The following is a 13986-nucleotide window of genomic DNA, read 5'->3' as shown; positions in this document are numbered from 1 at the left end:
CTGGGCAGGATTAGGATCAACCCTACTTACATATGACATGATGCAAAATTAGAAAAAAAAAGTGCTTTGGCTGTTTCCACAAGAAGCTGTTCTGGATTTTCACAATTCCCTAAAGCATTTATCTAACCAGATATTCCAATTCAATATAAAAAATGCCAAGTTGATGTGGGAAATATGACAGCCCTAGCTTGAAAATCTTCTGTTTAGTTGGATTCTTTAACCTTATTGATCCTGATAATGTACTGAATACGCTAAGGTAGAAAGGATCAGATAATTCTGAAAAATTCTATGATCCTAAATTTCTGCCAGAAAAGACAGTGGTACAATTAGCAGTACATACTACAGGTAGGAGTCCTAATCTTCATTTGCCTTAGCACAAAGCACCCTAAAGCCAGTCATACCAGGGAAGAATTCTTGCACAAGGTTTCTACGCCACTGTGGCACAGCTTTGAAGTTTCACCCCAATTCCTTCAATCTCTCCCCTCAGTAAAGAATCTCTGCACTCTCTGCAGGCTGCTTTTCTCCCTTCACTTCTTTCCCTCTCCTCCTGGCAAGGGTCTTCTCTTGAGCTGCCCTTGGGCATCCTGGATGGAGCCACAAGTGTATTGGGAAGATGTTTTTCAGTCTGCAACAACTGAGGTTGTGAAGGTGCTGGTCATAAGGGAGAACTGTAGGATAATCCTCCTGTGTCCCTGCAGAGCATGTGGGACTCTGTCTAGACTGTCAATTACAGTCTACACGTCCCTCCCAGCTCTGGTCCTTTGCCTAAGCCAGAACATCAATGCATAAGGAATTTGGCTGCTACACCCACAGTAATGGAAAGGGCCAAAGCAGGCTGTATACAAGAGCTCCAGGGCTTTATTCATTATTTTCCTTTTAAGCACATCCTTCTAAAAAAAGACACTGAAAAGTGCTCCATCTTTAAATAACTTTAAGAAATAAAAATGGTTGGTAAACCTAGTTCAGCACAATCTGAGTCGAGATGGTTTTTTTTACATTACTTTCAAAAGTGGAAATTCTCCCTCAGTAATTGAAATTCTTCAGTAATTGCAGTTATTCTTTATATTGCAACTGTTTCACAAGGTGTGGGCAGGCAGTGAGCTTCATTTACTGTCCCTTTCCATCCAGCTGCAGTGTGCTGTGTCCTGCTGTGCCTTGTCTGAAACCAAGCTTGTGTTCCCACTCGGCAAAGCCTAGTTGCTCTCCTTTTAGCATCTATGTGGTAACTAACATGAGGTGCAAACCAAGATAAGACAAGACATTTGGATGTTTTTGTGTGTGTTATGTTGAGATAATATGTGGGGTGGCAGAAGGGAGATTTACAGCATCGGCTAACCTGCTAACACACATTAAAACCACTTATCTTCATGTGGAATTTTTTTTTTCACTTATCCTGAACTAGTCAATATGTAGCAAACCAGCATTTTTTTTTTTCATTTTTCTTTTTTTTTTTTTTTTTTTTTTTTGTTGGTTTTTTTTTTTTGTTTGGGGTTTGTTTTTTTTTTCAGACCAAGCTCCCAGGCTTCTGGAGAAGGATTTTCTTTCCTATGAGTAATCTTGGAGGTTTATGCCATCAAAAATCCCACGTAAGCATTTGCTTTGGAAAAAAACTAGTCAAAACCAAACTCTGAAGTAAAAGTGCCCTGTTATAACCTGTGGATTTTTCATAACTCACACAGAGAACTAATAAATTCACTTTTAAGATGCTTCTCCAAGTAACAAGCTATATTACTTTTACTTTGCCTCAGTTACATTTTTGTCGTTCAGTTCCCCTGTGCTTCTCTGAACAGAAACCAGATAAAATGCACATGCTTTTAGGATGATTTCCCAAGAATACCAATTGGATTTCACAACACATTGCAACAGATTATGTAATTAGTGGTAAAGCAAACAGAAATCACCTAGCTAATCAACAGGGAATACAGATGGAAAAAACAATTAAAGTAATCATAACCCATCAATATTTACTTCACACAGCAAGTTTTTAATTGTCACTTAAAGACAATCCAACACAAGGGCATAATTTAATTCAATTCAATTTTTAACTAGGGATAGAACAACTGTTTTAGATTGTTCATGTCAAATGCAAAGATTATTAGCTTCTTAATTTGCCTGGCAGTGAAGTATTCAAAGTAGAAATCTCAGAGCAAGCATTTTCCAGGAAACTATATTGAAAAATGTAATATCTGTATTTTTTTAAGCATCCAGTGAAAATGATGCTGCATTAATGACTGAACAGCCATGAGCAGTTCTCAAACAAGCAAACAGGAAATTTGGCAGCAAACAGGAAATTTGGAAAGCTACTCAATGGGGAATACAGATCTGTATGTACAAACTCAGCGGCTCCAGGCAAACACCAGAAACATGTTGTGCTATAAATTCACAAAGGTACGGGGGTGTGAGAAAGGTACATATTATTTTACTTCTGTAAAAGCATCTACAAAATCCTGCCTAGTGGATTTGTTGAATCACTCATTTGAGATGTCTGGCCTCCAAATCCATTGCTGAACCTTGCTTGAACCACTTTGCAGACAGATACACTTCTTAAAGCCCTTGTGATCCCCTGCCTGTATGGTGGCAGAGCAGGCTCTTAGGGAAAAGACATGATGGAAGGAGCAATCTTTCTCTGTGGTGACTCAGCTAGAGAGAAATTTTTTGCATCAGAGCAAAAATTGAGAACAAGAGATGATCTTCCCCTCCCTGCTGCAGGACACAGTGTTAGGGCCCATTGATGGAGATGGCTAAAGGGAAAGGAGGCTGCCAGGATCTCTAAAAAAGCAATTGCTTAAGAAAATAGCTTTCCCCCAAGTATCAGATCTTGAAAAACGGAATAGAAAGACTTTCTGGAGAAACCCTCATCTCTAAAATCAGTAAATGACAATTAGGTTTTTTTTATAAGCCTGGATTGGGACTAACTTCTGGACAATTAAATTGAACCCAAAAGCTGCAATGGAGATGATGGATTTCTGATAATGGACTTCTGTGGAGAAATGACATTAGTACCCATTTAAGAGGATTTTTCTGTGTATGCCACAGGCAATGAAAGTTGGCTGTGACCTTTTTTCTGAGCATTCTTCCTAATGAGTTAGGGTCTTTACATCCCTTTCCTGAGAGCTTTCTCGTGACAGCTTCTGCAGGGTACTGATCTCTCTCCTCTGCCTTCAATGAATGATCAGCAAGCAAAGAAGCTGTTGACTGCAACACCTCCAGTCTTTGAATGATGTTAATCTTCAGACTGATGCCTTTCCCGAATTGACCACTGCAATGGAATTATCCATCTGCTGTCAGCAGAGACTGGGACATAGCTCAGAATCAACTGGCTGAAGCTCAAATAGATAAGCTCAAGATAATATTTATAGGTCAGAGGAAACAATTGAAAGGAACATCAAACATGACACCAGCATGCATAACCGGTGAAGTTTATCTGTCCCTTGTTTTAAACCCCAACTGTCTCTGCCTGTCGCAGGACATGCCTAGTTGAGAGCACTTTTCAGAAACATTTGTTTTGAAACCATGCACTTCTGTCCCTGGCCAAGTTCAGACTCCTTCTTTAATCTGCTTTGTATGAAGAGGTTTTGATTGCACGAATGCTTGGAAAATAACTATTCTTTGTGAAAATATTTGCCTGGGAATCCTAGCAAAGAGGACTGCGCATAAACACCATTCTTGATGGTGATTCTGATGTCTGTCTACACTTCAGATATACCATGGTGTCTGCTTTTCCCTCATTTGAAAACAGCTGAGGACTGAGTGCCCACCACTCCAACTCATGAGAATAGATAGGCTATATCTGCAGTGCAGAAGAGGGGTACTTTTAGCAGTATACTTGTTATTTGCAGGGTGGTAACATATTGATGTACACTAATGCTGTTTTTTTCAGTGTATCCAAATTTAAGCAGACATCCAAGAAATCTTTCCCAGGTGCCGTAAGCTGAAATGAGCTTGCATTTTGTGGTTTAATTACTCCTTTCTCCCTTCCTTTCAAAGAACTCTGTTGCAGGGTTGTTGATAGGACTTTATTGTATTGCAATATATTTAAAAGCACTCTGTTATGGTTTTGCTACACTAGCACACTTTGAGCTGCAGAGAAGCCCATTATCAGAGATCATCCTTTAGGGATTCTATATCCAGCAAAAATAGCTCTCAGTTTGTGGATTACTGTGTGTTTTGATGTTCAGATTTTGCAAGACACAATTTTCTTTAGTAATCCACAATCGTCAGATGCAGCTTTTGCTGTTCCGCTGGTCCAAATCAGTGTCAAGGGTATTTCACAAGGCAGGCTACATACACACACACACCAAAAACAAAAAATGCTTATACCCTCTCTGGGTTCACTTCCCATTTAGAAACAGTGAATACTTGCAAATTTTGGGCTGGTTTTATGAATTATTCACAACACAAAAAGAATTCTGAGTTGCATTTGTACAATGAGAAAACACAGATGATAAATGGTTTCACATGTCCAATGAAAAATCAGCCATCACAGCTTGAAGTTTGAATACTAATACCAAACTGCTAATGAATAATTTGCAGATCAGGATTTTTTAAGTGAATAATTTTAAACAAATAAATTTGAGAAAATCATACAAGTGATTCATCTGCTCCTTTTGGAGCAGCTAATTCACCCATTCAGTCCCTTCTGCAGCTCAGTTGCAGTGATTTGGTTCTCAAAGGACCAAAAAGAAAATGCAAATTGAAGTAAAAAGTGTGCAGGAGAAATGACAGCATGTTACTTTGCCAATTCAGAGTGGCAGGGGCTGTGAGCAATAGGGTAGGAGAAAAGCATGTTAAACCTGCTAAAAATATAGTACCAGGTTCTCATGATCAGCATAGGGAAATGCCTTTGAAGAAAAGAATGGGGCATGGGGAAAAGCTTTATTCAGAGAACACTAAAGGGCAAGCGATTTCCTAGAGTCAATCAATAACTAAAACAGCTCAAGGGTGAGTTAACTTTCTGGCTAGATTGAAAGCCTGCACAACCAACTTAAATGTGAGTTAAGACAATTAAAAAATGCTGGGTCAATAAGAAGGCTCTTGGTGGGTTTTCTGGGGATAAGACAAATCCCAGGGACCCGTGGTCCCCTTTCCCCTATGGCACTGTTTTATGCCATGTATGCTCTTGGATGTGTGGCAAGAAAGGTGTAGCCCCTTTCTCCAGCCAACCTGTGGCTGCTTCTACAGTCATTAGAGTTACAAATCCCACCATTAAAAGGCATACATGTAGCTAAATTTCAGGCTTACATACTGACTTTACATTCTTGTGTAGCTCCTGTTCCAAGCGGTTTTATTTTCAGAGGAGAGAATTTAGCTTTGTTTTTTAGTCTCTTTGGTATTGATTCAATGTCATGCTACAAAACATGTATTTATAACAAGTATGGAACTCATTTCAAACTGTTAGTGATGCAGCAGAGCTCCAAACATACAGTTGTGACAATATTCAGCCCTCATCCAGCCCTTCTAGTCTTCAGAAGCTCATTACAACAATAACTCCACTAACAAATTACTGGAAGCCAATGCAATACTTCAGGTGAGTCCTATTAGTCCCATTTTACAAATGGAGAAACCAGGAAAGAAAAGCTGTGGCACTCAACCTAAACCACAGTAGACACAGTGTTTGGGATTGGCCTGTAACTTAGGAACTGATGGTTTCCAATGTTGTGGTTAGTTAATTAAACCAGGCCTTCCTCTTCTGTTGAAGCTAATCTGCGGAAAATGAGTACCTTCCCTTTAAGAGGTTTCCAAGCATGCATGCAAAGAGGAATTTATGATCTACAATTTATGAAAATAACTTCCTTTTCATAAATCAATTTATTAAAGCTCTGGAGAAGCTTCCAAAGGCTCTGATCCAGCAGTGCACTTACAAATGTCCATAACTTCAAACAAGTAAATTGTCCCATTGAAGTGCTTTCCTGGACTGGGGCCAAAAAAAAATGTAGTTCTCCCTTGAGTCAAGGTTCAGATATAAAATGAGGAAAAATAATTTGTCAAAAGTTTAATAAGTTATACAAGCATGGCAACGCTCTGCCAGCCTTCCACATTAAAACCTCCAGCTAGTAAGAAATGGCCTCAGGGAGATAATTTCTTCCTTCCTGATACACTGTGATGAAAGGTTAAACCTCATTCAGGCAATGTGGAACTTCAGAGGGGACATGCCTGGTACTAGCAACGCTCCTGGGGCATCAGCTCCCTTTGTTCAACTATTACTTGCTTTCACAGATTATCCTTGTAGGAGAACTATGCTTTGTGATATTCCAGGGACTTGGAGTATTTTGTAAGGTTTTGTAATAGTGAAATCATTTTGACAAGAGGACTGTTGACACCTTTTGCTGGACTCCTTCACTGGTAAATACTTTGGAGACAGTACTGAACATACTGTTACATGCCGCTGGCAGCCTTGCTGGGAAACTACGCCAAGGACAACTTCTCTAAGCTGCTGAAAGACTCGTGTGTCGAGGTCATGTGTGGAGCAGTCAGAGGTAACCGGACCTTGTGCTAGCTGTGAGTGTGGAGTAAGATGTTAAATGCTAAAAGAAACAACAAGTTCCTAGGGATGAGAAGCAAATGTGACTCAAATTAGCAGGGTAACACCTCTATGTCATGAGACAAAGAGGTATTCTCCACTCTGGCAGGCTGATTCATGGGAAGGCACAGTTACATATCAAGACCTCCTTTAAGCTTTGCCTAGGATTATTGTTAAGAATCAAAGTGACAGTTGTCATTTTGCAAACACAAAGCTGCCAGATTTACGCATTATAAAATCCAATACAAGAAGAATTGTAGCTCCAAAATGATACTTACATCTACAATAAGGAAGTCAAGCCAGCACCAGGCATTGGTGAAATACTTCTTGAAGCCATAAGCCACCCATTTCAGGAGCATTTCCAATACAAAGATGTAAGTGAATATTTTGTCAGCATATTCCAGCATAGTTTTTATGTTTTTTCGATCTTCAAGGTAAATATCTTCAAAAGCCTGGAAGTACAAAACATTGATTAAAAACTTCTCCTAAAGTGTGTTGGAAAGCATGGGTGCTGCACTCCAAGTCTGAAATATTATTTGATGGGGTATCATATACTGACTGTGATTTCTGATATACTTGAACATTACCATCAGAAAGAGTACACAGGCACAAAGAGGACTGATGCTTATCTAACAGAGATCTGTTCAGTTTTCCCTTATAATGGGCATATGCTTAAATATCTCTCTCCAGTCTCTACTGGTTGTAATGACTAGACATGCTTGGAGTTTAAGGAGACCTTAAGCACCCTGAATTTGGGAATGTGACTATGTGAGCAGGTTGCCACCCCAAGCTGTCCCACCGTATCAGGGGATCTCAGACGTCCCAGGGCATAGGACCCTTGTCTTTAGAAGGTAGAATCTGACCCTTACAGTTACCTTAATAATATCTTATTGCTAATGATGACAAATTGGGCTATTATCCTGCCTGTGTTATAGAGTGCCAGAGTTCCCTGGCTTCTGTTCAGCCACCACATTTCAGGTAGCTACAGCTATCTGCCTCAAGAAATGCTCATTATTATTCACTTAACAGAACAATTATGTTTTAAAGATCAAGGTATCTACCTACCCATCTCATCTGTCTCTCTAACTAATCTTAAGCAGGGCATCATCAAAAGACCTTCAGTCTCTATAGCAAATACAAGCAACTTAATAACCCTTTTAAAGTGTTTAAGATATAAAACAATACGCCTACTAAAATAAAACAAAGTTGTCTTGTAATTTAGCTTTCACTTTTTAATATATGTCAAATAAAAGGCTGGATCCTAGCATCAGGGTTGCATATATATGGCCTGTTTTGGGGCTTCCAAGTTGAGCAGTGGTTACAATCTTCTTCCCAGCTACTCTAATGACTGTCATTACACAAGCTGCTCCTGTGTTTCTGAAGCCCGGAAAACCCAAGCTTTGATATATTTCTCTCATCCCATTGAGTGACCCAAAGCACTTAGCAGCGAGAAACAACATTATTTGAGAGGGTCTGTGCTAATCATCTTCATTATCTACATTTACATGTTTCAAGATCTGTAGCTACTTTCTGAGGAACTTCGAAAAGTTAGCGAACACCCAGTGTCTGGAGATAGAAGAAGTGTGTTACTTGTCACTCAAGCAGTCACACTGCTCTTTTGCCTGCCAGGGAACAGTAATTAAACTGACAAGAAAGCTTTGGCAGCCTGTGCCAAAGCTTGTCCATTTGTCCTCACACTTTGGGGTGACGTTTTCACTGCAACTAGGTCTCCTATCTTGCCTTCAAAAATGATATTTCAAGGGTGTGAAAGAGCTGTTGGAGAAAGACACAGAAAACAATACACCGAGAGATGGGAGTTTATCATTTCTTGTAGGGACTCACTCTGTCAGATGACTTGCTGTACTTTGCAATTACTGCAAAAATAACAACAAACTATTTAAAGTGATTTCCTTCTCTCTCCTATGCTCTCCCTATTTTCTACTACTTGTCAAAAAATACATTGCATTTTGACTACTAAAAACACACTGAGAGTCAGGAAGCAGATTAATAAGGGATGAAAAATATGCTACCTGTATGCCTTAGGTGCACTGTACTTCTGCAAGAGCTGTTACCCAAATGACAAAACCGCAATGCTTTGCGTGTTTTCACAGTGCCAATGGATGAAATCTTTGCAATATAAAACATCATTAAGGGCTATTTTTTTCTGCTTTGCTTTGTGTGTTTAAAAAGAGTTAAGCAAGATACCTGCGTGTTATCCATAATTACTATTAAAAAAACAATCTCCCAGTTTGGGTGCTTATGGCTTAAATGCATAGGAAGGGTTTTCAGATCCTTTGCAGTAAGCTATAGATATATTCTGATGGCTTAATTACCACACAAATATACACTGTCTTTTGAACCCCTTTAAGAACTTAGCATGTTGCAGGGATGTAGCAGGATGAGCTCAGTTTTTGGAAGAGCTCACCCCAGAATAACAGAAGAAAAAAGTTGTCTGTTGCCTTCAACGTCTCTACTCCAAATACTGAAGCGCAGTGTTTGTATGTAGGAAAATGCAGCATTATACAGAATTGCACTGGCTAAACTGAAAATCTCAAGAAGTAAATGAGTGCATGCAATGAAAATTAAATGAGATTTATATTGCAGTGTTCAGTATCTAAGGCACTTTTAATTACATATGTAAGGAAGTGTATTCATCTAAAGCATATTATAGCAAGTGACATGCCCCCTCTAAATTGTGTTAAAAAATTAACATGCTGATTCTCAAGCTGGTGCAAAAACTGTCAGACTCCATTGATTTCAGCAAAGCGATGACAATTTTCAGCAGCCTACTATTTACCCAAGTTTTCCAGTCTCTTACTTTTCATAATAAAATCCCTTGGGTGAAATTTCAGCCCATCCCTGGTGGACTTGGAGAACAATCCATCCCTTTCCTTTTCACATCAACATTTATATATCTCCACCTTCCTTGTCTCCCTGCAGAGACTTTCTTTAAACTACATAAACCCACTACTTCTGTGTTGTCCTTTTTTTAGGCCACTGATAATTTGTGCTACTCTCCTCTGGAGTTTCTTCAATTAGCCCATGTCTTTCCCAAAGTGCAATGCCCAGAGCTGAAGCCAGTGCTCCAGCTGAGGCCTCCTTGATGCCAACTAGAGTGGAAGAACACGCTTATTTACACAGCCCAGTAGGGTGTTTGGCTTTTGTGTGGCGCTGTGATGTAGTTTATATTTTCTGTTGCTTGTTCTCTCTCCAGGTCTTTTTAGTAAATCCTCTACCTTACCACTCATCCTGCATCATGCTTTCTGGCTGAGATTATTTCTAATGAGAAGAAGCAGGCACCTTTCTAAGGTGATCGGAGCATCCCGACACGTAGGAAGTCAAGGAAGAGGGTCAGGAGACCTGCGTGGCTAAATAGGGAATTGCTCGGTATGCTCAAGTGGAAGAGGAGAGTTTACAGGTCATGGAAAGAAGGGCTGGTCACTTGGGAAGAATATAAGGCTGCTGCTAGAGGATGTAGGAAAGCTGCTAGGATGGCTAAGGCCTCCTTGGAATTAAAGCTGGCGAGAGGGGTCAAGGACAGCAGAAAGAGCTTTTTCAAATACATGGCAGGTAAAACTAACACCAGAGGCAATGTAGGCCCGCTGATGAACGGGACGGGTGCCCTGGTGACAGAAGATACAGAGATGGCAGAGTTACTGAATGACTTCTTTGTCTCTGTCTACTCTGCTGGAGGCAGTCCTGAAGAGCCCTGTACCGCTGAGACCCCGGATGAAGATAGGTCAACGGAACGGTCTGCCTTAGTCGATAAGGAATGGGTTAAAGACCAGTTGAGCAATCTGGATATCCATAAATCCATGGGTCCAGATGGGATGCACCCGTGGGTGCTGAGGGAACTGGCTGAGGTCATTGCTAGACCGCTCTCCATCATCTTTACCAAGTCTTGGGAAACGGGAGAGGTGCCTGAGGACTGGAGGAAAGCAAATGTCACTCCTGTCTTCAAAAAGGGCAAGAAGGAGGACCCGGGTAACTATAGACCGGTCAGCCTCACCTCCATTCCTGGGAAAGTGATGGAACACCTTATCCTTGGTGCCATCTTAAGGCATATCAAGGATAAGAGGGTTATGAGGGGCAGTCAACATGGCTTCACTAAGGGGAAGTCGTGCTTGACCAATCTCGTAGCCTTTTATGAGGAAATAACACGGTGGATGGATGATGGTAGAGCGGTGGATGTGGTCTACCTCGACTTCAGCAAAGCGTTTGACACGGTCTCCCACAGCATCCTTGCGGCTAAATTGAGGAAGTGTGGTCTGGATGATCGGGTAGTGAGGTGGACTGTGAACTGGCTGAAGGAGAGAAGCCAGAGAGTTGTAGTCTATGGGGCGGAGTCTAGTTGGAGGCCTGTATCTAGTGGAGTGCCTCAAGGGTCGGTACTGGGACCACTATTATTTAATATATTCATCAACGATTTAGATGAGGGAATTGAGTGTACTATCAGCAAGTTTGCTGATGACACTAAGCTGGGAGGGGTGGCTGACACGCCAGAAGGCTGTGCTGCCATCCAGAGGGACCTGGACAGGCTGGAGAGCTGGGCGGGGAATAACTTGATGAAATATAACAAGGGAAAGTGTAGAGTCCTGCATCTGGGCAGGAACAACCCCAGGTTCCAGTATAGGCTGGGGAACGACCTGTTAGAGAGCAGTGTAGGGGAGAGGGACCTGGGGGTCCTGGTGGACGACAGGGTGACCATGAGCCGACACTGTGCCCTTGTGGCCAAGAAGGCCAATGGCATCCTGGGTTGTATTAGAAGGGGGGTGGTTAGTAGGTCGAGAGAGGTCCTCCTTCCCCTCTACTCTGCCCTGGTGAGACCTCATCTGGAATATTGTGTCCAGTTCTGGGCCCCTCAGTTTAAAAAGGACAGGGACCTGCTGGAGAGAGTCCAGCGCAGGGCAACTAAGATGATTAAGGGAGTGGAGCATCTCCCTTATGAGGAAAGACTGAGGGAGCTGGGTCTCTATAGTTTGGAGGAGATTAAGGGGTGACCTTATTAGTGTATATAAATATATAAAGGGGGAGTGTCACGAGGATGGAGCCAGGCTCTTCTCAGTGGCAAACAATGAAAGGACAAGGGGTAATGGGTACAAATTGGAGCACAAGAGGTTCCACTTAAACCTGAGAAGAAACTTCTTCTCAGTGAGGGTGACGGAACACTGGAACAGGCTGCCCAGGGAGGTTGTGGAATCTCCTTCTTTGGAGACATTCAAAACCCGCCTGGACACGTTCCTGTGTAACCTTATCTAGGTGTTCCTGCTCCGGCAGGGGGATTGGACTAGATGATCTTTTGAGGTCCCTTCCAATCTCTAACCTACTGTGATACTGTGATACTGTGATACTGTGATAGTCCTCTCACTACTTAAGGCAGATTCATCTGTTTGGTTGAAGTTAATCCTGACCTCCAGAAATACAAAGTAGACTGTCCAGATATGGTGTATTTAACAGGTGTATTCCTTACTCCGTTATGGAGAAGAAAATCACAGAATCATAGAATCCCAGATTGTAAGGGACTCAAGGATCATCTGGTCCAACCTTTCTAGGTAAAGCATTACCTAGAATAGATGGCCCAGCACCCTGTCCAGGTGAAACTTAAAAGTATCTAGTGCTGGGGAGACCACCACTTCAATGGGGAGATTATTCCAATGGCTGAATGTTCTCATTGCAAAAAATTTTCCTCTTGTATCCAGTCGGAATCTCTGGGAATAACTTGTGCCCATGACCCCTCATCTTTTCCATGTGACTCCTTGTAAAAAAGGAGTCTCCATCTTCTTTGTAGATGTAGTCACCCTTTAAATCCTGGAACATGGTGACAAGGTCTCCCCTGGGCCTTCTTTTCTCAAGGCTGAACAAACCCAGTTCTCTCATCCTTTCCTCATATAACATGCTTCTCAGTCCTTGAATCAGTGACCACCAAACCAAAGCCTGCTAAACTTTTGAGATACCCCTTTGCTCTATGTCTGGATAATAAACTGGGAGAAATCCCACCAACTTCAGTGACATTCCTGACATGTAAATGAGCAACATAAATATATGCTGCCATTGCTATGAAGAACCCAAGGGTGATAACACAGAGAGGATAATCCCAGTACATAGCAGGATCTCAGGAGAAGAGGATGCCTTATCAGAGTCTTGGGCAATGACTTACCAGCCTCCATAGATACACATTCATTCAGATGCAGACAGGAAGCGGAGAAGGTACAGTGATTTATCCTAAGGTGAATTCAAAACATGACTGGGACCCACAAACTTCATCGGTAGCACTGATTCAGTGCCCCCTGTGTCTTTCATGATTTTGCTTTGCTGGATAGAAACTGTGCTAAAAAAAAGCCAAAACAATACCCATTCTTGGAGCAAAATGCAAACTTCCAGTTGGGAATTACCATGGAGAAGTTATGGGACCCTGAATTAATAACGCTGGGATACTTCCCGACACAGACTTCCATAAGGATTTGCTATTTGCTTTTCAGAACACGTGCATGTCACAGATTTATGTTGCAACAGAATAAAGTTCCCCACCTTATGATAAAGGCAGGTGAAATCAGAAAAGCTTAAGACCTGCTTTAGCCCCAGACTTACTTTGCTTTGAGATAACATCATCAGGGCACATAAGATCTTAGAGACAACTAACTGGAGAACACCTTCTCTGAGACCCATGTCCACTTTCAACCAGCTAGGAAATACAGTTTCATTTACCAGGGCTCCACTGCTCAGCAGGATCATGAATATGATGAAAGTTTCAAACCAGTTGTGTTCGACAATTCTGTAGCAGGTTTTCCTCAGCCTCCACCAAATTTTGCCTGGAAATTTTGTGATGTCCACTGAGCAGCATGGGAAGAATCGTACACAAACTGAAAAGGAGCAAAATGAAAATAAAGCAATTGTTAGAAAAGCACATTTAATTCTTAAAACTTCAATAAGGAGCTGCTCAACAAGATTTCTTCTAGCAATAAGCTGCTGTATGGAGTCTTTCCTCCCTTGTTATTCTTACCAACCTCTATTTGCTTTGCCTTCCATTTCCCCTCTCACTCCTCTATTAAAAAAAAACATTTAAAATTACTTAAAACACACTCCAGTGATTCCTCCCCATTATTTTAATGATACAGAATATATTGGCCATAAGTGACCAGTGCCCTAGGTTGATCACATTGTATTAGCTGACCTTGGGCAGCACCCCTGATTGGACTAATGACTCTAGCAGGGTATTACCAATAGTTTCCGTATCCTTTTGAATGAAGGAAGGATATTTTCTTGGTACTACAATACCACTAGAATCACTGATTAAAAGTGTCAGTCTGATGAAAGAGATGAGGGACGGAGGTACTATAGTGCAGATAGGACCAACGTGCTGAAGAGACTCAGGCAGAAAAAGAAGCAGCAGATTTTGATCTCCTGGACTTAAACAAGGCAGTAGAGCAACTTTGGAAATGTATTTAGGCAGTTAAATCCCTTTTGAT

At 41.4% G+C, this 13986-nt stretch overlaps 1 protein-coding gene across 4 annotated transcripts in view; it reads right to left on the bottom strand.

Moving 5' to 3' along the window:
- Positions 1-13986, bottom strand: part of LOC133209774 (sodium channel protein type 5 subunit alpha-like) — a 212753-nt gene that overhangs the window by 28764 nt on the left and 170003 nt on the right. For all 4 annotated transcript variants that reach the window (XM_061348581.1, XM_061348584.1, XM_061348592.1 and 1 more), the window contains 2 exons: positions 13226-13380; positions 6799-6972 (listed from right to left, as the gene is read on the bottom strand). In XM_061348581.1, the coding sequence (XP_061204565.1) occupies positions 6799-6972; positions 13226-13380 (329 nt within the window). The remainder of the gene's footprint in view (positions 1-6798; positions 6973-13225; positions 13381-13986) is intronic.

The sequence above is a fragment of the Neopsephotus bourkii genome, unplaced genomic scaffold (assembly GCF_033783945.1).
Source record: "Neopsephotus bourkii isolate Nb327-2 ecotype Australia unplaced genomic scaffold, CSIRO-AGI_Nbou_v1 NB_53, whole genome shotgun sequence".
Taxonomy (NCBI): domain Eukaryota; kingdom Metazoa; phylum Chordata; class Aves; order Psittaciformes; family Psittacidae; genus Neopsephotus; species Neopsephotus bourkii.
Note: the sequence above shows the minus strand (reverse complement) of the source record. Positions and strands in the feature narration are given on the sequence as shown.